Genomic DNA, 24,157 nt, shown 5'->3' with positions numbered 1-24,157 from the left:
GTCTGATGGTGAAACAGATCAAACACGTAACACGGGGTCTTTTTAACGTGTAGATCTACACGAGGTCTATGTTCTCCCCGTGTCTGCTTGGGTTCCTCCCAGGTTCTCCAGCTTCCTACCCCATCCAGAAACCAGGGGGTGCATTCAAGACTCTTAGTAACTGTCGGCGTGAACATGGGTGTGATTTGTCATCTTTGTGATGAACTTATAACTTGTGCACAAAATCAGCTAGGATAGGCTCCGCCTCTCCTGCGCTCAAGACCCCTCCCTCACAGGATGAGCAGTTAAAGAAAATGAATGACTAATTAACGAAGATGAAAAACCTCCTGTTTAAATCCACCGCTTAGCTTTGGCTCAAAGTAATCTGATTACTTTTGTAGTTGCTGTTCAGATGTATTTTTTATCACTTTTCAAACGCGACCCCGTCAGTAGGGGTCCATGCCCACCTCAGCTCTGATAAACCATCAATACTAGAAAACAGGAAGTGGAGCGCGTCCCTCCAACCGGGCCGGATCCAAACTCAAACCCCTGTTAGAATAAAGTAACAGATTTCACTTTGGATCCACACCATACATCACACACGTCTGATCGCCATCACCTCAGCCGAGTACCTCATGTGTTCACCGGTCGTCACTGGGTTGTTGGTTTGTACACAGGCCAACTGGAGGGACGACCCTGAGACATGGCGGGAGGATGCGTCGTGGCCAGGAATAGACTGATTTAAATTTAAGTGTGGATTTAGATAAAAACAGATAATCCAGAACTTTTACAAATTAAAACCTGGATCTGAATACTTTTTATTAAGTAGTACTTTATCCGGCAAATTATGAATATGCAGCTCTGAGTTTATAACTCAACTGAACTGATGTGGATTGTTGGTAATTAAAGGAAATTAACGGAATTCCCTCTAATGGAGTCAAGTTAAATCCTCTCACCAAGTCTGGAAAAAAATTATAAAAAATCTATTTTCTTTTACATTTTAGTTTCTTCTTAAAATCACATCACTAAATCTATGTATCTGTCTAATTAATCACCTTTTTGTCTTTTAAATATCTTGATAACTTTGTAAAGTACAAAAATCCGTTAAAAGCCGCGGTAACATAAACATTATTATATAATTTGTTAGTGGTTCCGTGCGGAACCACACCGGACCGGACGGACCGTGAACTCACCATGAGCGCGTCCCTCAGACAGCAGTTGTTGACAGCGGAGACGTTCACTGCCCGTCGGGTATTTCACGATGATATAAAAAAAAACAAAAACAAAGAACAACAACAAAAAACAACAACAACAGGGTCTATTCCTTGTGAACTTTGACGGACATTAACATAAATGTTTGCAGGCAGGAAATAAAGTCAGTGTCGTCCTCCGCGACTCCAAACCAGCTTAACTTGATGCTGACAAACACTTTTTTTAAAATTTTTCTTTTTTTTTAAAAAGCTCAGGAAATCGAAAGCTTCTCATTCCTTCTACTTTTTCCGTTTTTCCTCGGAAGCCGACTTTCCTCCGTCCCGGTTCAAACTACCGGCTGTGAACCTGGCGGAGGATTTTGTAGTCACAAATCCAGACGGTGTCCGGCCCTCTTTTCACTGACCGGGGTCAAGTTCACGTAGAATACTAACTACAACAAAATCGGTTTCCGGTTGGTCCTTTCGAAATAAAATGTTCGTTATATGCGTAAAATAAATCGAACATTAAGGAGAGAAATATGCTTAATCAGTCATTAATTAATATACATAATAGTCAAAAGGAATATAGTTTTAGTGAATGTAAAAATAAATACTTTTAAATTGTAAAAATGTGTTCCTTTATTGTGAAGGATATAGTTTAATTTCCGGTCGTGTTTTGTCTAATGTTATGTCACTTAATGGAGCCTCAACGCGGTGCTTAAAATATAAGGACTGTCCACTGACGAACTCCACGAACGAGGGATGGAATATGTGACGTCATCGACTACAAAATGTAAAAAAAAAAAAAAATGCGATGAAAACATTGTTTTCATCATTTTTAAACTTAAAATCAATGGGTTCTCTGTGAATGTTTTACTCTCTAAATACAGGGATATTTAGTAGTTATTACCATGGAAAAAAATCTTACTGCTTCATAGTTGAATAAATATCTCAGTAAAAGCGTTTAAATTTGTTTTCTACCTCACATCTGTGATGACATATAGCTGTCTTGCAGCTTAGCTCTACACAGCAGTCTTTGCATCTTTTCTTCAACACAAACCGTTACAGGTGAATCCCTCCCACTGGTGTCACCCACCGGACCCCAACAAAAGTAAAAGATAAGCTGGACAACAATGAGGACGGCCTGACAGAACCTTATCTCCCCTTGCAGGGGCTACATCAGCCTCCAAGCGGCTGACTGCTGAGACCTCGGCTGGATGCCGGTGTCCTTTTCATGGGGCTCAGATGGGAACGTCTTCCCTCTAATGTGTGCAGATTCTCCGTCCTGCAGTAAAGGAGATGTTTTCTCGAAAATATGTCACCGACAGACAGCTGAAAATCAACCAGATCTGGTTTGAAGGTTTTTGGTCGGTGTTGGTGTCATTAGAGACAACCGTGTTGTCACTAAGTCGTCCAGAATCAACTGATGTGCAAACCCGGCCCCGGTCGGCCCATGTGACACTCGCTCTGGCCTAGTTTTAGCCTTCAGGCTAGCAGCGCTTTTGTCCGACGCTGTGCGCTGTCTGGGTAACCCTGGGAAAGCCCAGATCCTCACCCCTGAACTGGCCCCTCGAAGGAGGGAGAGTCGACCCGCCGGTCCTCATAAACATGTCTTCGCTCAGGCGGAGGAGAAACAAACCGTCCTGTTTGCTTTTTTCCACTACCTCCATAATTGTTATGTTTAGGGTACAAAGTGAAGCGGAGGCCCGGTGCCATCAGGATCTGAATGTGTATAAAGTCCCTCTGTGTTGATGGTCACAACAGTGTGCCAAGGTGTCACCTGAGGATATCTTACTCACCCTGTTTCACCCCTGTTGTTTTTGGGGTGGGTGATGTTGGTCCCCCCACCACTGAAACATCTAAACCACCATTTGATTGGTTGACATGCACTATTTGAATGGAATTCACTGAGATAATTGGGTTACTTTGGGGATGGGAAGTATGTGGGTGAACTCCTGGCCTTATCTATGGCGCCAACGCCGTCATCATGTCTACGTCTTTATTTGGATAGTACACATAGCATTCTGACATTAGCATTTAGCTTTTCCACCAGGACAAATGTCTCAGTAACAAGAGACAGACTTCTTGTTTCAACTCAGAAGTTGGGTCGTGATTTAAAAACAAGTGACTTCTGTCCAGAAGGTCATGAGGCTCTTCTGGTCTCACATCTTCATTGTCAGTCAATCATTTTGCTGATAGTTGCTTTAAAAATAAGACTCTCTATTTCTGTCGTTCATTCATGGTGCTGTTTTGCCCTCCATCGCCCCATCAACACCAAGTCTCCAAAGTCCTGCCAACTTCATCATCTTCACTGGGTTCATCGGCCACCACCACCAGTGTCAGGAATCTAGGGTGGATATATATCTTGCTCCTGCTCAAGGCTGATGACTTTTGATCTCATCCTCTGCAAAGAGTCTTAGACTCTTCGAGACTCTAAGAAGGTGTCTTGACATTAAAGTATTTGTGACACAAAAGACTTCCTGACACCAAAGACTTCCTGACTCCAGAGACTTCCTGGTATCAGTCTTTCTGACACCAAAGTCTTTCTAACAATGTCTTTCTCATACCAAAGACTTCCTACCACCGAAGACGTCTCTCAACACAAAAGTATTTGTGACACCAAAGACTTCCTGACTCCAAAGATTTCCTGACACCTTTCTGACACCAAAGCTTTCATGACACCAAAGTCTTTGACACTGTCTTTATGACACTGTCTGATACCAAAGACTTCCTAACATCAAAGTCTTTGTGATACACTTTGTTATCACACATGACTTGATTGTGTCCCCCTCTTCTTGACCAGTGCAAGCTGGGACAGGATCCAACGCCCCTGTACAATATCAGCGGCTACAAGAAGTTGATGGATGGATGTGTCTGACTCGGTCAGGGTTTAGGTCAAAATAAAGAAGGTTGGATTGTAATTGATTCTGTAAGTGAACGACCAGGAGACCGGAGGTGAATTCAGTAGCTGCTGGAGCCTGGTCTCATTCCCAGGACGTCAAACGATGGCTGTTTTGGCAAATGTCCTCTATGTGGCAGGAAGTTACCAGATGCAAAAGGTGCCTTGTGGTCTGATTGGGATGCACATGCATGACTTTCCTGCAGGAGACTAAGGTTTGAGGTAAATGTTTCAAACCAAACCATAATTCCTTCTCGTCTCATGCATCCCATGATTGTCATTGGAAACACAAATGCAGCCAAAGCCGAGCTAGAAAGCAGTCAGATTATCATGATTCTGGGTGTAGGGGCTGAATTAGCTCCTTGATAAGAGTCAAACTTCATGGAAAAACAATGAAATTAACATTCAGAACACACAAACACATGGATTGTAGAAATGATCAAACCCAGCGTTGTTTACGTAACGGCATACAGTATATTTTTTATAATGTGTTTGCATTTTACATTTAAATACTTTAGATCAACAGGACAGCCTCAGATTATTATTACGCGACTTGAAATTTGTCCAATAGACATGAGTGGAGAAAATCTTGCCTAAATTCTGGAAAGATGACTTCCAGTGTTTAGTTGAGAAAAATGTTTGAACAAAAGAAGTTTTCACTGAGATGAAATCTGAATGGATATTGATACGACATGTGAAGCTTCAGGGTATGTGTGCAAATAAAAAGAACATGAAGTACTTTGTTAATCAAATCTTTATTGTATATGAAACGTTGCAGGAAAAACAAGATGAGGAGGAAGTGATACCCTCTCTATTTGATGGGTCAACGTAAATCTGGTATAGATGTTTAGATTAAAACATTTAAATCTTTATCAAACCATCACAGACATAAAATGAGTAGAACAAAATTAAAAGCTCAGGATTTAGACAGGACACCACTTCCTGTACGTGGAGCGTTTCACTCTTGGTTTGTGGTGAAACAGCCCCACCTGGTGGAAATCAGCCCACCTCTACAACTCTCCAGTTCAGAAACACGTAAAGCACCACTAATAGTCTAATGAACAGAGATGAAGATCCTTAGATTACTGTTGATTAAAGAAGGCTTGATCTTGTTTCAGGTTATTGAAAAAAAAACTTATGAACACAAAGTTCATGTATAACTGATTTCTGGTCCCGTTGGCAGCTGATCAATACATGATTCAAGTACGTCCTATAGATCAATTTATAAAAGATTATCAGCACAACCTGACTTATCATTGATTATTAACTGTATTAAAGTAATTAAAGTGTTGCGCTGGCGAAGCGTCCGGGGTGTACCCCACCTCTCGCCTGTAGTCAGCTGGGATAGACTCCAGCAATACCCCTGATTAAGTTCATATGATCTTCAAGAAAATGGATGAATGGATGGATTAACTGTATATTATTGATTATCGACTAGATTATTTCTATTTTATTTTGAAACCTTTTATTTTGAAACCACACTTCCTGTCAGTTTGGGTCGCTGATGCTCTGTGTGAAGTGTTCCCCGGCCTGCAGGCCGTAGTGGAGGGTGTCGTCCAGGGCTGCGGCCCAGCTCATCTGGTTGGTGGTGAAGCGGGCGGCCCAGCCCCCCCGGGGGTCGACCGTCACGACCCCCCCAAACCCCTTAACCCTGGATTTCATGTATGCCAGGCCTGAATCACTGGCAGCCTCCACCGACTGACCTGAGAACAGAGAAGAGAGGAGCTTCATGCTGTGTGTGTGTGTGTGTGTGTGTGTGTGTGTGTGTGTGTGTGTGTGTGTGTGTGTGTGTGTGTGTGCGTGTGTGTGTTACCTTGCTCCATGTGGAACAGGATGAGTCTGGATAAGCAGACCTTCATGATCGTCTCTCCTTGGCCGGTCGGCGACACCGCTCCGATGTTGTTGTCGGCGTAACCGCCACAACCTGAGACACATAAAATAGCGTCAACCACCAGGGGGCGACAAACCAAATGATAAACGTAAATGTATGATAGATTATTTATAAGAATTAAAATATTGATAAACTTCATATTTAAGGAGAGAAAAAAACTGCCTTTAACAGACAGAAACCTTAAGCAGATCCAAAGACTCAAGGTCTTAGATGTCAAATTAGGAACACGAATGAACGTGAAGAGGAGACAAGTGCATCATGGGAAGTTCCCCCAGCAGCATAGCTAAAGCTAAAGCCTATCCTGAATTATTTATGCTTGGTTTAAAGCCTCTTCTCCCATGTAGATCTACTGGAGAAGAGCTGACTCGGGGTCTGGGTCGGGGTCGCTGCTGGGCTGACCTGTGTAGGTCATCGGTGAAACCAGACGCTGACGCAACGACGTTGTGCTGTAGAGATCAGAAGCTGCTGAGCTAAGCGTGGTTAGCGGCGCTAGCGGTTAACTATTAATCAGACTTTCACCGCATCAGCTAGCGGTCAAAGGTCAACCTTCCAACTGTTCCTGACTATGATGGGGACTGACACACGTCCAGAGATTGACTTCCTGGTGACTGACCGATGCAGGAGACGTCGCCCACCCGTCCCTCCATCTTGTTTATCATGCCACCGGTGGAAGTGGCGCAGGCTACGTTGCCCTCGTTATCGACCGCCACCGCGCCCACCGTGCCCGTCTTCCCCCTACGGAACAGAACAAAAAAGCAGAAACAGTTTAAGCGCTTAGTCCTGAGTTGACCCCGTCCCAGAATTCTGTTTTCCAATTGGCGTCTCACAGCTGGCTTTCCACGGGGTCGGCTCCGGGTAGCAGGTTTTTTTGCCAGCGCATTCGCGCGAACTCTGTGATCAGAGACTCTTGGGGGACCTCAGGGACGCACATGGACCGGGCAAAACGACTGGCGCCATCCCCCGCGAGACACAAGTGGCTTGTCTGAAATGGACACCAGCACAAAGATCCTGTTAGCGTTAGGTGTTTTGTTCTGGCGTTAAAATCATCAGATGCTGCATCCTGATTGGACGGGTAGGGGCCTTTTCTTTTGGCAGTATAATTAAAGCCCTGGGGTTGTGTGGGTGGCAATGACACACCTTGTCCATAACCAGTCTGGCCAGCTGGACGGGGTTGGCGATGTTGCGGACGCACGACACGGCGCCGCTCTCCAGTGTTTTGCCGTCCATGACGATGGCGTCCATCTCCACATCTCCCGCGATGTTCAGCACCGACCCGCGACCTGAGAGGGGAATCCAGACCGTTAGACCAGAGGGGAGGGGGGTAGGAGTGTTTATACGAAGGAATTTCAGTGCTTTTTTTCCTGCATGCAAGCAAAAAATGTATTTTTGGTCAAAATTTTTTCCGCAGTTTTTGAGCAAATTTGATTTGGTTCCATCTCGTGATTTCCTGTTTCCCAACATTCTACTTCCTGTCTAATGAGGAATTAGACAGGAAGGAATAATTCAATAAGAAGAAGAACCAAGGCAGTCCGAGATAACAACACTACCTGTCAGGGTAGGTTAAGCTAAGCACTAGCTTTGACCATGGATCAAAGCTAGTGCATAACTAGATCATAGCACTTGCTTTGATCTACTTACGCACTAAATTGAATTGTACAATAATATGCTTTTATTGTACTATAACACGCTTTTATATATCCAAAGCACTTTTGATCTACTTTATGCACTCGTTTTGATCTATGGTCTTTACAATGCATCACCGCTTTGCAGCGGGATGTAATAATAACTTAACAAACGTGTTTTCACCTGCGTTGAAGAGGGGGTAGTCCTCCATCAGGGTCACGGCCTCCACCACCGCGTCCATGCTGCTGCCCCCCCCACGGAGGATGGCGTACCCCGCTCGGACCGCCGTGCACACCCCCATCTTGGCCTCCTCTTTGTGCTCCTGTGAGATGACACCTGCCCCTCCATGGACGACTACCACGGGCAACATACCTGACAGGAAAAACCACGTGACCACCAGGTTAGAAAACAGGTTCACTGATGCGCCTGGGAGGACAATATTTATTATTCTTTTTTTTTTTTAAATTCCAGCCCCCTCTGCTCAACAAATAAACGGTCTATACGTCACACGCTATTTCCTCACGTGACACCATTGAAAAGAACGTTAAGTATTGAGATGCACGTAAATTAAGACGTTTTGATGCTCTTATAACGTGTAATAAACATTTTAACACCTGAAACTTAAAATTTTACAGAATAACCTCACGCAAATATCGACTAATAAGGTAATTAAATTTAGTGACCTTTTCAAGAAGCTTTATCAATTCCTCCACAACGGGTTAAAAATGTCCGTCAGACGTAAACGTCTCAGATTTTGCGCCACAAGCCGACCTGAAGGGAGACGGTTTATTCAAAGAGCTCAAACCACACCGAGAAAGTCGCTCCTTATGAATGAACAGAAAGCGTATGGTCGTATAACTTGGATTACACTTTTCTTTTTTTAACAGCATCCCACGGGGTCTCCCAGGCTTTTCTGCAGGGGCCCCGACGACCAAACCAGACGCCCGCCATCTGGTGGCGATTATAGAGAACAGCACACAACTGTTTCTACAATCTGGTATGTATACAGGTATAACTAGTAATCATCAATCCATCTATTCTTCCTTATTAGGATTATTTATGGACTATTTTCTTAAGATCTACTAGGTTTAAATACATGGTGTTAAATTTTATTGGATAAATTTACTTTCATTTATAATAAAGGCTTGATTTTAGATCCAAATACATCTCAGTTAATGATTATTGTGACACCTGTGTTACAATATACTGATAGTTACACTTTCATTCACCTAAAAATGACAAATGAATTTCTGTTATAATAATTTATTGAGGTGAAAAACACAGAACCAAAACGAAGCGACCATGACTGTAGAAATATGAATTAAATATGAGTCAGAAATGTGAAAACGTGAATCAGATGACTCCATTGCTGCTCCACATTCAGTGATGCGTCTGAAAAGTACCTGCTGTGAGTCTGCAGTATCCTAAATGACAAAAAACACATAGACAAAAAGAAAAGAACTCTGTTAGGGGGGTAAAATTACACCTGTAACAGTTTAAACAAACACGCTCTCAAGCAGTCACATCTCATCCAGTGATTTTAACTGGTTTCCACAAACCTCTGGAATAATCAGCAGAAAGTGAATCTGAATGCCATTAATTATACTTTAATATGCTTTTATATATTGTATATAATATAAAATTCAACATAACTGATATAGTGAGGCGTCTATACTGCTATCAGTGTAATAAATAAATAAAAAGCGCCAAATGAAGTTAATCTGACCAGTTTTAGACAGTTCAGCCACTGTCAGACCTGTAATGTACTTCAACGCAGGTAACGCAAGGGAGCATGGGAAATGTAGTAGTCTGAGCTGTCGTGTTGATGCTGCCCAGAGTGAGCATCCGTACATTTCAGGTTATAATCTATTGTTGATTTAGCACTGATTAGTCAAGCTGCATGTATAAGCTGCAAGTGCACCTAAACATGACATTATTTAAACATAACAGTGAGTATTTGTTTATTTATGTTTATTTATGAGCTATTTTGCAAATACGTACCATCACGTGTCGGTAGGTTGTTGACGTCTTCATTTTCGGAGTTCAAAATCCTCTCGTTAGCGGTCTTCTCCAGCTAGCAAGGTAACACTTCCGAAACAAGACTCCAGGTTACCCACAAGTCCCAGTGTACGCGCATGCGCATTGAGAGAACAGGAAGTCCCGCCTCTTCACGGATATGTACTGGGATTAGTGGTTTGGTAAATAAACAAATAACGTAATCATTGTTATATGTTTGACCGCGACAATATTTAATCATAACAATAAATGTTAATAGTTATTTTAAATGTAAAAATAGTAATAATAATAATAACAACAAATATCTAATATTAATATAGTATTAATACGAATAAATATATGATAAATATTAATTTTATATAATAAATATTAATATTTATTAATTTTATAGTATTCATAAATATTATATTACTGTGAATAAAAACTAGAGTTATCATAACTTTACTAACTGTTAAATTTAGCCTCTAAGTGAACACAAGTAAAACAGGACGGTTGCCAGGACAGCGCCTAAAACCGAAACTCCACCACAAAATCCATTCATTTCAAATCATTTTGACGCCCATTCTATATCACGTGATCATGTCTGGAGGGTGTTTGGTGTGAACACGGTTAAACATGTCCGATCACATCCAAACAGCCAAGTATATTTTACTAGAACTTTAACCTTCAACTCTCCTCAGATTGAGGAGATTGTGGCAGCAGTAGTGTAATAGGTGATCAAAATCATGTCAAGTCTGCACAGTTTAAAAGTGGGTGAACCTAATTAAATATTCATTTGGTTACTCTGAAATCGAAAAAAACAACAAAAAACAACAAAACCCAACAACGTCTAAATTTAAAATATCACCATTAACAGTTACTAGTCTGAAAACAATCAAAGAGCAAAATGTAAAAGACAAACAGGTGAAACAAAGCATTTCATACCTGAGAACTGATCTCACTGTCTAGACGCGTCGTGTACACTGTACAAACTGTAAATAGATTGCCCTCAAACTGCTCTCTGATTGGTTGATTTTCTGATTCAGTGGCTCTGATTGGCTATTCGATCGGTCCTTAGACGTAACCAAAGATGTTCTAATAGTAGAGATGAGTCACTCTCTGACAGGGATTCCAGCTCTAGACAGAAAACACCAGCGACTCTATCAGAAGAGGAAAAACCAGAAGCATTTAATTTAGGAGTTAAACTAGTTTAACGTAAAAGAAATTTTCCATTCTGGGGGGGAGGAAACCAAATTGTCACATTTAGTACAACATCTACCGGAGGGATAACTGTCTTAATAAAATTAATATTAACGCTGTTATGGGAAAAGTTACTAAATTAATTGCTAAATACTATAATAATAGAGATATTCTCTTAATTACATGTGGCATAGAACCTTTATAACCCACTGCCGGTAAAACCAATTGATAAGGCTGAAAAAGATGAAGGAGACCGAAGAGAATACGGCAGCAGTTAGTCATCTACAAAACCAGATTATCAAGTATTGATGAGTTCAGTTCAGAATTATTCAAATTGATTTCTTTTTCTTTTTTCTCTTCAGACAGCATTAAAAGCCCCAAGGACTAATTATTATTTGTTTTTTAAATTTTATTATAAATTTTTTTCCCCGTCCATGTTAATTTAATCGACGTCACACCTTCATCACATTTACAACATCGACAACAACATCCGAAAAGAAAGGGCTGACGTAAGCCATTAGGTTTACGAAATTCCCATCTCCCAGAATCCACAAACACCGCTCTCATTATACATGTTTTATACGTTATACGTGTTTTCAACCAGTTCATACATTGAATTTTAGACATTAAACTCTTATCCTATTCCAGATATTAGCCCTTGTCCCATATATAACCTATAGAGCAAAACCATGTTTACATTCTTCCTAGGAACAACCACTGAACTCAGCAAAGACACGACCAGTTATAGGACTGCTGCTCTGCTATTGGCTAAAAGACTCCAAATGGTTAATAAAGGAAAATCATCCAGTTTCATGACAAACAGACTCGCTATAATCAATATCAGACGTTGTTCTGGACGTTCTGCCCGACTCAGATCAGATTGAGGATAACAAGGCCACGCAGTCGTCTGGAAAGTCATGAAAGCGTTTTAAAAATCACTAAGTAAACAGTGAGGATGGAGATTTTAATTTGGTCATAAATAATTAGTGGAGTTATTTTACTCTGAGACCAGACTGGAGATCCTCCAGTCAGCTGATAATAACAGCTTTCACTTTGGAAAAGTTGGTTTTGGGACACTTGAAATCTAAAATCTAAGATTTTTATGTTAGGGATGTGAAATTACATATTCGTATCACCTGAAAGAAAACTCTTTGAAGGAATGAAAGGCATGTGGAAAAGTATGTATGATCCCATGTTCCCTTGCTTCTGAGTTTCCCAGCATGCCCCTGTCCTGCAGTCCGAACCCACCAGAGCTGACCGTGGTGCTGAAACACAATCTGACATTCCTGACCCCCAGGGCCCCCGAGGGGCGACAATTAAAAGTGAAAAAGTCTCATTTTGGTGCAGAATCTCTCAAGAAAAAGGATCAATTCCAAAATAAAGTTATTTATGAAATTTTCATCGAGTTAAAATGGATTCATGTCAGGAACAACTGGACCCACAGCCTGTAATTAAAATGTTATGGAGGTAAATGTCCCCCTATGGACACACATAGTGTGTCATTCATTTTTCTTGTATGTTTTTTTTTTTTTTACTCTTTCTGGCTGATTATTTTTATTGCTTTTGCAGATGTTCTTCTTCCTCCCTTTGTCTACTTAAGTGACAGTCGGGTTTTATAACAGAGCCTTCAGGCTTCTTTTCCACTCTGGTTTTGCTTATTTTGTCTAACTTATTTGATTTATTTACTGTAAATCGATGTCGATGATGTTTAATTCAGTCTTAACCTTTATAACAACCTAATTATCACTCATATATGACATCATTTTAATGAGCCTTCAAAGGGGATGATTGTTGGGTAATCATTAATACTTTAATGGGCTTTAATTCATTATCTGCGCTGTTTAAAGACGATTTAAGGTGGAAATGACATAAAAGTCATCTCCTAATTTGTGCATTAACAAGTCCTTCATGTTTCCTTTGTGGTGAAAATTAGGAATTTACCTTTGGATGACATTAGAGCTGTTAACAGGGGTGCATAATACTCCTTATGATACGTGAATACATCCATTAATGAACCTCTGCAGTTAGTTTAAATGTAATAAGACACTCTTATTACATTATACGTCTTTTCTTTCTTAACTGAATGTAAATAAATGAATTTTTTAAAGTTGTAAATTCAGTTTAAAACATCCATCATTAAAAATATATACAGGTAAAAACACACATTTAATAAATAATAGATTTTAGCACATTAATCACGTTTTATCCGCCTTATTAAATTAAATAATTTAATAATTTAAATAATTTTTTGGGTGTAAATATTAAAAAAATCTGTTCAACATTTGTGATTTAAAGTGAAACAAAACGTTATAACTCTTAACAGCCCCCCCCCCCCACCCCCCGGAACCCTTTAAAAAACCTTTGATTTCCCGTGCGTGCGTCAGCCTGACACGTGAGCGCGCATGTCGACGGCGCGCGGAGCCCCCCATTCTCAAATGAGGGCTGCACGCGCGCCCCCGCCGCAGAGAGGAGCGAGCGCGCGCGAGGGGCTGCGGTCCCATTGACGGTTCCGTCTCCCTGACAGCAGCATCAGCATCAGCATCAGCATCAGCATCAGCATCAGCATCCGCGGCGCCGCGAAAAGAGAAGCCGCCGCCTCGCCCCGAAGCCCAACGGCGCGCCGCACCGGGACGGAACCGGACCGGAACCGGGAAACCGGAGGACGTCCCCCCCCCCACCCCTCCCCTCCATCCCCATCCCCCTCCACCACCACCAACAGCCGCCGCTCTGCCTGGCCTGAAGAAAAGCCCCCTCCCGTGTGCCGTCGTCCCGACCGACCGCCGGAGAGATGGGCTCCCCGTGAAACCGGAGGTGGTGGAGGGCAGAGGCTGGCGGGCGGGCGGTGGGAGGTGGGGGGTGGGGGGAGAAGACCGCGGAGCAGCGAGGGGGAGAAGGAGAGCGTGAAAAGCGAAGCAGCACCGCCGTTACCGCCGCCGCCGCTGCGACGGGAGCTCGCACCGACTCCTCCGCCGCCGCCGCTGCCGCTGCCGCTGCTGCCGCCCTGGGTGCCCCCCACCGCCGCCGCCGCTGCCGCCGCCGCCGCCGCAATGGGAACACCGCATCAGCCGCTCCAGCCGCCGCTTCGTCCGTGGGTCATGTCGTGATCCGTGGGCTCCGCCAGCGGGTTTTCTATCCGTGATCCCGACAGAGGAGGGAGGAAGAGGAGAAGGAGGGAGGAGGAGGGAGGGAGGTGGTGGTGGTGGGGAAGATGTTCGCCTCCGTGGGCCCTCGGGGCGGCCCGCGCCCACCCGTGGCCCCCCCGGCCATCCCGGAGCCGGACCTGAGCCATCTGACGGAGGATGAGAGGAAGATCATCATGGCTGTGTTGGCCCGGCAACGGGAGGAGGAGGCGAAGGAGGAGGCCATGTTAAAGTAAGAGAGAGTGTGTGTGTGTGTCACACACACACACACACACACACACACACACACACACACACACACACACACACACACACACACACACACACACACACACACACACACACACTTTGTGGACCAGGGTCCAGCATCCAGGCTGCAGGTTCCTGCTGGCTGTGAGTTTGGTGGTGGGTCAGCTCTAAGTTTCTGTGTGTGTGTGTGTGTGTGTGTTTGTGGAGGGGGGGGGGGGTGAGGAGGAAGGGGTGTGTCACCATCACCCCCCCCCCCACAACCATCCCACTCAATCACATGTATGGAACCGGGGAGGTGCAGCATCCTCATCCTCATCCTCATCCTCATCCGTGGGGTGCGGTTGAGCCTTCCCCACTCGTGCCCCCCCCCTTTATGTAGGCCAGTGCTCCTCACATCACATCATACAGGCTGTTACAGAACCAGTAGGCCTACAAGCATAGATGGGGGGTGTGGTGGGGGGGTGGAAAAGGTGGCCGTGTCGTGTCAGATTGAGTCAGGAGTTGCTTACGCGCATCCTCCTACTCCATACGTGTGGGGAGGAAAAAAAAAAGTCTCCCCCGGATTCCATCCGTGTGCCGATGCGATACCCCCCCCCACACCCCTCCCACCCCCATATCTCGCGTGGAATCCGCGCGCATAGATGGAGCAGACAGACCGATGGACCGACCCCCCCCCCTCTTTACGTCCCTGTTCTATTTTAAGCTCCCTGCGCGGACTGATATCCCGGCGCTGGAACCAGAGATCGATTCATGGCATCTAAAGAAGGAAATGTCCGATATAAACCCCCCCGGCTCTAAGTGGCTATGCATCATTTTCAGTAATGTATGAGGAGCCGGGGGTGGGGGGGGTGACTTGCAGCAGCTTCATCTTCAAATAAGTCAGACTTACGTGCGTCTGTGCGCCGAGCGGCGCATCGTGTGCGTCTTTACGGGGGGGGGGTTTCTGCGCTGGTTGACTAATGCATGCATGCTGAGTGCAGTGTGGGCTGTAATGCAGAGAAACCACGACTCTGGTGAACATTTTTGAAGCCCCCACTCAGCATCAGGACCATGCATCCACCCCCCCACCCCACCCCCCACCCGACTCCCCCCTCCTGTATAGGCACACAATGCAGCAGCGATGATGTCATGATCCAGATGTTTTAGGTAAAAGTGAGAATTCAACCCCCTCAGATGTCACGTGTGGGATTTACTGACACGCGTGTGATCAGAGGTATTGATAGCAGGTGAGATGATGATGCCCCCGCCCTCACCCCCCCCCCTCTCTGGTCAGGTGAATTGATGAGTCCAGAAACTCGGTATGAAATGTCAGCATCGGCCTCCAATCGATCACTTATCCCATCACTCGCTCCCGTGGAATGGAAATAGTTAATGGCTTAACACACCTGTGTCAAACTCAAGGCCCGGGGGCCAAATGTGGCCCTACACATCATTTTATGTGGCCCGCGAGAGCATAAAAGGTCAAGAGTCTCTAAAAATGAATAGGTCAAAAGTGAGCTTTGACCAAAAACTACATTTCCCACAATTCAGTAATCAAGCCTATCTTAACACTGACAAAAACGTTTGGAACAAAGCTAACGTCGTAACTTGTGTTTGATAGTTTGATCCTGTAACTGGAATAAGTAATAAATCCAGATTTATTTAACATTAAGGAGTAGTTACGTTTATATTACATTACACTGAGTTACATTGAGTTACACACCCGCCGCTCGAAGGGTGTGGAGAACGTCTGGTGGCTTTATGGGAGTCCAGGTTCTGGTGTTGGTTGGTGAGGTTAACGTCTGTAGGTGTCAGGGGTTGCGGGATGGTGGGGTGAGAGAACATGATCAGAAGTGAGAGTCCGGACAGATTCACGGATTCCGTTCTTCGACCTGACACACCAGACATCGAAGCTAACCAGACTTCCAGAAAGTGTAGCTTTGGATTCGTGAGCTGATGAACGTTTTCATGTGTTTCAGAGAAGAGAAGCCAATCCAAGCCAGGACAGTGAACCTGGTGGGGCAGAAGAAACCTCCGCAGCAAAATGACGTCCGGTGAGTCCGGCTTTGATGTCTTTTTTCGCCCCAAATGGCTCAAAAACGACCTCAGCCTATCCGTTTCGTTGTGTTTCTCCCCTCCCGAAAAGTCAACGACATTAAACGCAAGCTTGTGTCTCGGGGACGCGTTCTTGTCATCGGTTACACGTTTATGCTAATTCCTGATCGATTCTTTACCCTGGGAGTGACTTTGCGTTCTGTTTGGAGGCACAAATAGCTCAGCCGATGTCGTCTATCAGTCAGCGATGAGTCGAGTCCACATCCTGTTGAGTCACCGGAGACTTCCTCCTCCGTAGAAATGCTTCTCCGGGTGTTTCTCGGTTCGTTCTGCTGCCAAAGCGACTCGTCTTGGAGGACACACTTCCATCCTCGTGTGTTTGTGTGCGACACGTTTCCACTTTAACGGGACAAATCTTTACATCTCTGCAGTGGGAGTTAGTGGCGTTAGATGGCTAACAGCTGTGGCTAGAGATCTAACCACATCCTACACCTTTCCAGGTTGAGCTACTCTCCAGGCTAACTAGCTAATGGCTCGAACCAGATGTTATAGCTCATTCCAAACCTCGGAAGCTGTCTATACATGATGTTATTTTTAGTTTTTTTTAACTATTAAAGCGTTTTAAATGTTGGTGTGAGCTTCCTGAACAAGAGCTAGAAGACAAGGGTGACTCCTGGAGGTCTTTCCCTGTGAGATGTGTGTCAGACCAGGAATTTAATACCTTTAAATGCACAATTTTGTGATTTACATGAATGCATTCTGTGCTTTTTTTTTACTTCCTTTCTCCGATGGAGGTTGTGTTTCTGTCACCCGTGTTGTTGTTGTCGGATCGGATTGCACGAAAACCCCCTGGAAGACTTTCAATGCAACTCGTTGGAAGGATGGATCTCAGATTCCGTTGGATTTTAGTGCAGATCTTTTTCTTTTCTGTTTGTTTGTCTCTGGTGTTTATTCTCCTTCATTTCCTTTTATTTCTTGGATGCGTGGATCTGATGTAGATGTTTTCACACAGGTCTGTCCTGTAGGTTCTGTTTTCAGAGATACGAGTTTGACTTTTGGACTTGGCTTCATTGAATCAGAGGGAATCGTCACGCCGTTGTAGTTTATCTGACTTTTATTGGGTGACCAGACAGACGTATAGGATTCTAGGTTCCATTTTTTCTCTGTAAAATAAGAATTCTGTTATTTTATTAAAGGAAACGGTGATTTTTATTGTTGTCGCTACTGGAGAGTCAGAGAGGAAGGAAGTTGAGTTCCTCCTCATCTTCCAATTACAGCTAAAATAAAAACTATTTCCTGTTCCGCCTCTCTCTGTGAGCAGAGAGCAAACGAATGCAGTGGGATTAAAGGTGTTTCCCTCGTCGACTTAACTTCATCCTCACCCCCCCCCCACACACACACACACCCTCACCATACTGTCTGTATGTCATCAGCCGCCGTTAATACCAACCTGATTCTTGAAACACACACTGTGGTTTTTTTCTCTTTCTCATGTTTTAGAAGCTTCTCAGCCTTGTTTTCACCTCCAAATGTCCGTCTTTTCGTCTTCTGCACAATGATTGAAAGATAAAGCTGTGTGTGCACCGTGTGTGTGTGTGTGTGTTAATGAAGTGGGATTACAGAGTAAGTCAGCTGGACTACATCTGCTTCTCAGAGGAATCCCACAATATGGCTCCTGTTTAGGACGTTCCCGTCGGTATTCCCTACGTTATTCCGTGAGTTTCCGGGACCGCAGAGTCTCCTCCTTCAGGCACATCTGTGATGCTGGATTGGGATTCTGTGAGGCTGAATTTAGCCGCTACCGCTAGTTTCTCATTTAGCATGTCCTCACTGGAGCTTTAAATCCAACATCATGCCAGCATATTCCGACAGATTAGGAAAAAGGTGGTGTGTTTCAAATTTATGAGTCAAGAAGAACAAAAAATTGAGGGAAAATGTTGTTTTTTCCAAACTTAAACGCTGCTTTAAAACTTAAAATCAGCCCAGGAGCATTAAATCATTAGTTGTTCTGGAACTGATGTTCCTGAATGCATCTTGAACCACCTGTTATTCCGATGGACGTGAGGCATGAACGCCTCTTCAGACGAATTCAGCAAATATCGTGGCTGGACATGAAATTTTTATTTCATTTCATTTCATTTTATTTTTTTAATTTAATTTAATTTAATTTAATTTAATTTAATTTAATTTATTATTTTATTTTATTTTATTTTATTTTATTTTATTTTATTTTATTTTATTTTATTCCCAGTGTGGGACGTTTTGATCCACCCTTGCCCTTCTTCCTGCCTCCCCCTTATTGCCTCACTAGGGGGTATCATGGATGCTCCACGTCATAAGGGCGTTCACCTTTCACGCCAGCCATGATTGGCCAGATGTCCCCTGTTAGCAGGGCGCCATGGCGACGGCCCAGCATCCCCGCGGTGACGTCCGCGACCCCTGGGGGTTGGCATGAAGTCACTTCCTTGCTCCCTCTGGGGGCCTGGCTGTCCTCCCATGAGCCTCTGCTTCAGGAAGGACCAGAGAGACGCGCTAGCAGCTTTGTGCACGCTTATCACGGAACTATTTTCACGTTTTAAATCGACGAATCTGAATCAAGTTGTTTTAATCCAAAGACGATTCCGAGTTCATCGGATGTGATGAATTGTTTTCGGAAACGTCTCCCCTCAGAACGAATGCTGTAAACGTGTGGGTACAGTGTGTGAACGCGCACCCGGTGTGTGACTGCTAGCGTTTAGGTATGTGTGTGTGTGTGTGTGTGTGTGTGTGTGTTGGTGCTGCCTGCCTTTGCATGGCTTTGCCAGGCCATATGGAGCGCTGTCTGGGGAGCACACTACCCACTTAGCTCTGCTGTTGGCTCTGGTGCTCTCTCCATCTGTCCCTCCTCTCTCTCCCATCCGTCCACCCTCCCCATCCTTCTCTCTTTTTCCTCTTTATCTCCATCTTTTACTCTGTCTATCTTTTATTTCTTAATTCTTGTCCAAATTGTACCCAAGGAAAAAATGTGTGTGTGTGTGTTTGTGTTTTCACGCAGTTCACTGGAAAGTCCTGGGAAGTCTTTAATTCCATGAACCCGAGTCCTAATTATATTTCTGGATGCATTATTTATGTCATAATGCTGTTTGAAGCGGCGGTTATAAGGCGTTATAAGGCATCGTGCGTGCAACAGCACACGTGGTGTTAATTAACAGTTACTGGAGTACAGTAGGATCGATTATAAGAGGATTACTGAGATAAACTACGTCCTGGTTATCAAATCCAACTTTCCGTCCGTCCTGCTGTGACAAAAACAACTTTATGAACAAGTTTAGTGTTTAAACACAAGGATGAGCTTCAGATTGAACTAAACCTGCGTGCAATTTTACACCAGTTGAAACTGACATCATTAATTCGTCATTAATGTCTTCAGTCGGCGGCGTTTTTTCTCTCCTGTCAACGATAACACGTAAATAACAGCAGTCAGACTTCGGCTGTTCTTGGCTGTAAAGCCATGCTCCGTTCGTCCGGCGGCGTCATCGTCGAGTCACGAATGTTAAAAATAAACATGTTTCACGTCCGTCATCAGGTCAGCCGCCCTCTCAGCAGAGCAGCGTTCTCCATCACGCAACCTGTCATTCGCACTCTAAAAGTCTTCCACGCCAGCAGGTGGCGCTAGTCTGTATTTGTCGCTCATAGAATCTTAGATCTTAGGTTTCATTCGTTATGGCAGCTCATCCTGATAAAAACCACCATCGTCGACATACATGGACGCCTTTCCTCGACGGCTCCAGCGATTTAATTTACCGCCGGGGGGAGGAGAGACAGACGAAGGGCAGCGAAAATATTAGTTTAGAGAATCGTAAATCACACTCAGAGACACATTTCTCAACGGAAAGATGAAAACCTTTTTTCGGAAGTGGGAGCGAGGGCAAAGGGCGAACGGCTGGAAAGTGGGAAGTGGGTCTGGAGGAAAAGAGTGATGAGGAGGCGGCGCGAGGAGAATTTTTTTTTAAAAAAAGCACAGCGAGAGTAAGAAGCATTGTGTCCGCTCATAGCGCTGCGCTTTAAATCACAGCTGTCAGTTTTTATTATGAATCATCAGTTTTTGTCTCTGTTGGGATTTCCTGGAAAACTCTTCTTTTTTTTTTCTTTTTTTTTTTAGATATTTGTGAAGCAAAAATGTCCAACGCAAGAAATAAAAAGTCTAGGTTGTAAGTACTGTACTATCAAAAAAAAAAAAAAAAGGGAATAAAATGATGGGAGGATGGAGGGAGGGAGTGGGGGAGGTGAGAGCGCAGCCAAACGGCTCGGCATGGCGAGTTCTCTGACGGAAGCGAGTAAGAGGAGGAAACGGAGGAGGAGGAACGATGGAGTCTGGCACGGAGAGACAAAACTAGAGAGTGAGAGATTCTCCATGTTCCTGCTCGCCATATGGCGCGGCGTTCACATGCGAACGATTCGAGTACAATAAAGTTTTTTTCCCCTTACATATAAACCAACCCTGACGCGTCTGTACCTTTAAGGATCGATTGATCGATCGATCGGTCGGTTCTAAAGTTGTCGTTCAGGCTTCGTCACAGTCATCTTGATGAAATGTCGCCGCCGCGCTCCCATTATCAGGTGGCTTATCAGTCACCTGATGTGGCGTTTGCTGTCATTTAATTTTTTAATTTAATTAGTTTTAATTTTTAATTTAATTTTATACAGTGTTATTTTAAATTTAATTTTTTTAAAAATTAAATTTAAAATTTTTTAATTTTTAATTTAATTTTATACACTGTTATAATCCCCGAAGGGAAATTAAGAACTCACACTCTAGTTTTTGTTAGTCAATCCTACGCATGCATATTAGTGTGTGCAGGCCCCTGTAATACACACAACCACACTCTAGGGGGCCTGTGAGCACACAATGGGAGGTAGAGTGGCAGGCAGCCCCTTTGTGGAGTGCCCAAATGAGCAGCTTGTGAGGGGGGATGGTGCCTTGCTCAAAGGCGCCTCGGCAGTGCTCCGGAACTGACCCATTTGTCGCGATATCTCCCAGTAATTAAGACTTTTAAAATCATCAGAATAAGAATAAAATTAAATATCTTCATACGCGCAGCAACTCGTGACGTACGCACCCGCTTTCGTAATTCACAAGTTCTTATCGGCCTGTAAAAGGTGATAAATTCTTCTTCTTTTTTTTTCATCTCGAATATAAAGGTGTTAAAGTGAGCGTAGGCGGATATCCCTCGCATGCAAACACGCAAACACACATATACAGAGAGATGTACTCGTCGAAAGCCGGAATCCTATTTTCTATTTCAGGCGATTTTACCTTCCGTTCAATTTCAAACAGCACGAGAAAGGAAAACTTTTTTTAATCGCCGTCTATTCTAGGACAACGGAACGAGCTCCGATCAATCTGGCAGATGACTCCTTGACGGTAAGAGCCCGAGTCTGAGTGTGTGGATTAGAAAAGCGATGGATGAGGCGAGGTAAGGAGGACGCCGAGGCCAGGCTGACTCCGCGGTAACAAGCGACGGAAGCGTCTTTAAAAACGTCGGGAGAGTAGGTGACGATGAGACGGAGAGAGTATTTAATTTTTTAAATGGCTGCTGGGTGATTTTCTCCGACACTGACTCATCGCTATTGGATTCATGTACGCCTGCTTTTTTTTTTTTTTTGTATCTCGCTCCAGGAACCGGAGGAGTGAGTCATACTCGGCCATCGAGGCCGGTGTCGCAACAGGAAAAGAGTCGAAATGAGGACTCAGCTTTTTTTATCCGCCTTTTTTCTTTTGTTGTTGCTGTTTGGAGGCGAAGCGGGGGGTCTCCGAGCTTTTCGAGGTGTTTGACTGAAACTTTCAGCTTTGATGAAGCATTCACACTCTCGTCCCGAACTCGATTCGGGGCCAATTTCCGAAATTATCTGCGAGGTCATCGTCGAGAGGTGAGAATCAGTCGACGCACGATGATGATTTCTTTCTTCGAAGTTTAGAACAATGAGCGGTGTCTCTGTTGGCTCGCACAAAAACGACCAGATTGCGTTCTGTTGTCCTCGGAATAGCAAAGCCCGACAAACAGGATGAAAATGTGAGTCGTTTTCACCGATAAACGAAAGGAAAAGATCGCCGGTTCGTTTTCATTTCCCTTTGAAATTCGGCCCCTGGTTGTCGACGAAGTAGTGAGAAATGTCCTGTTTCCACGATAAAGTTTTACTTGATAGTGATATTCAAAGAAAAACAGGCAGGTTTTGAGCACTGTTTGGCCGAAAACAGTCTCTAATAAGTCAGGGACTAGTTTCAGCGGTGTATTAATACACATTTGTTGTGTTAGAGGCCCTCAGGGGCCCTAAAGGCGCCAGTTTCATTGTGAGGCAATCAGCTGGTGGTGCTTTGATTAGTTAATGGTTTGTTCCGTAATGAACTTAATAAACTCAAATGATAGCTAACTTAACTTCATTGCCTCTGTCTTTTTTGTGTGTGGGCGTACCGTAGGCGATGGGGCGATGCTTAAAATTAATTTGTGTTTGGCGAAATATTAAAAACCAACTGACACAATAAACGAGGGAGAGATCGTACGATGGTCCACGCTGACCTGATGGGCGCTTAAGAGGCCGCTGCTCATTTCAGCCCCGGGACGTGGTGGTGGATTAATCTGGCCCGGGACGGTGTTTACGGCACCGGGGTGGAACATGAACCCAAAATAACCGACGAAGCGTGTGTCGGCGAGAACATGTCAGCCAATGGCGTGTGGAAAGTTATGCAATGAGGAACAACATATGTCAGGATGTAGTGTTTTCATAGGATTTGGTACACGTCTCTGCTGGATGCTGGTGAACTAGGTGGTGATGGAGGCGGAGCTTAGTGTGGGGGCGGGCACATAGAGGGAAATGAGCTTCCGGAGGATTAATCTTGAATGAAATTTGGATTAAATAAAGAGTTAAACCCCCCCGGCTTATGTCGTTAATTGGTTTTGGGAGACGCAACGTAAGTCGAAAAACTAAACTTTATAAATGTATTTTCAACAATATTTGGTTAATATGAATCTATTTTAAGCTTACAAACAATCAAATTTTATTTTTTTTATATAGCTGAGAAAAAACATTGCCATCTCGTCTTCAGCTCTTCATCCACATCGGGGGTCACGGGGGTTGCTACAGGCTAATAATACGATATTATGTTTTTATTCTTACTTATTGTGCTCTAACACGATATTAAGTGTTTTTAAGGGTTTACTAGTGATTTTATGATTCCGATATTTGTCCCAGACAGATATAAGGTGTAACACTGACCACACTTCACAGGGTTAAGAAGCTGAGACAAGACCAGCCACCAACGGAACTGAAGAAGCCTCTTGGATGATAAGTGAAACGTCTTCAAGAAACTGTCCTAAAGTCCAGTGGATTGATTTAAACAACTCTGGATAACCATGACTTAGTTATCCAGAGTTGTTTAAATGAGAACTAGACAGAAAAATCAAGAAGGATGTAATTCAACATAATGTAAGCCGAGGTTTACCTCTATATTTACTTGTTGGAGGTTTGTCACAGGAAACCATCACAAAAACACACGATGACGTTAAAAACACATATTTAACGCTTTTTTTTTTGGCAAATATTTTCATCGTTATGACGAAGAAGAGCTGGTTTTGCCTCCATAAAGGTACTTTGCTCACACAATGGCTGCTTCATTCAACTGAAATGATGTCACCCGATTAAAGACGAAGGACGCACGGGATTCTCCTTCTCCGTTCTTAATGAGGGATCCTACTCTTATGAGATCCATCTGAAATCCTGCAGCTCGTTAGCTCTGCGCGGCTTCATTAGGAGACACTTGATGTTAACGCCGTGTTCTTTAAAATATGCATGTATGCGCATACAGGTGCATTGTTCTGTTGTTCCAGCCGTCCAACACTTTGTTGGGAACGTGAAGGGAGCGTTTGGAGACGGCGCGTTTTCATCTCGCATTATTCTCACTTTGCTCTGACCTTGCGTT

General features: G+C 43.9%; 2 protein-coding genes across 6 annotated transcripts in view; one reads left to right on the top strand and one right to left on the bottom strand.

The window, feature by feature from the left end:
• Window positions 1–4,822: 4,822 nt before the first annotated feature.
• Window positions 4,823–10,570, bottom strand: asrgl1 (asparaginase and isoaspartyl peptidase 1). Of its 5 annotated transcripts, none has more exons than XM_068328190.1 (8): window positions 9,584–9,741; window positions 8,986–9,006; window positions 7,766–7,954; window positions 7,097–7,239; window positions 6,787–6,941; window positions 6,573–6,694; window positions 5,879–5,992; window positions 4,823–5,840 (listed from the first exon to the last, which is right to left on the bottom strand). In XM_068328190.1, exons 3-8 carry the CDS (start codon window positions 7,950–7,952, stop codon window positions 5,557–5,559), a joined length of 1,005 nt encoding a protein of 334 aa, XP_068184291.1. In that variant the 5' UTR covers window positions 7,953–7,954; window positions 8,986–9,006; window positions 9,584–9,741; the 3' UTR covers window positions 4,823–5,556. The 5 variants fall into 5 exon arrangements, with proteins under 5 accessions (XP_068184291.1, XP_068184290.1, XP_068184288.1 ...); XM_068328189.1 differs by having other exon boundaries at window positions 7,766–7,957; window positions 8,990–9,006; XM_068328187.1 differs by lacking the exons at window positions 8,986–9,006; window positions 9,584–9,741 and adding an exon at window positions 10,523–10,570.
• Window positions 10,571–13,985: 3,415 nt separating this feature from the next.
• Window positions 13,986–24,157, top strand: part of rims1a (regulating synaptic membrane exocytosis 1a) — a 51,086-nt gene continuing 40,914 nt past the window's right edge. Inside the window, exons 1-2 of the mRNA XM_068327095.1 lie at window positions 13,986–14,149; window positions 16,125–16,199. Coding sequence (XP_068183196.1) covers window positions 13,986–14,149; window positions 16,125–16,199 — 239 coding nt within the window. The remainder of the gene's footprint in view (window positions 14,150–16,124; window positions 16,200–24,157) is intronic.

Source organism: Antennarius striatus, chromosome 11, assembly GCF_040054535.1.
Source record: "Antennarius striatus isolate MH-2024 chromosome 11, ASM4005453v1, whole genome shotgun sequence".
NCBI classification, from domain to species: domain Eukaryota; kingdom Metazoa; phylum Chordata; class Actinopteri; order Lophiiformes; family Antennariidae; genus Antennarius; species Antennarius striatus.
Note: the sequence above shows the minus strand (reverse complement) of the source record. Positions and strands in the feature narration are given on the sequence as shown.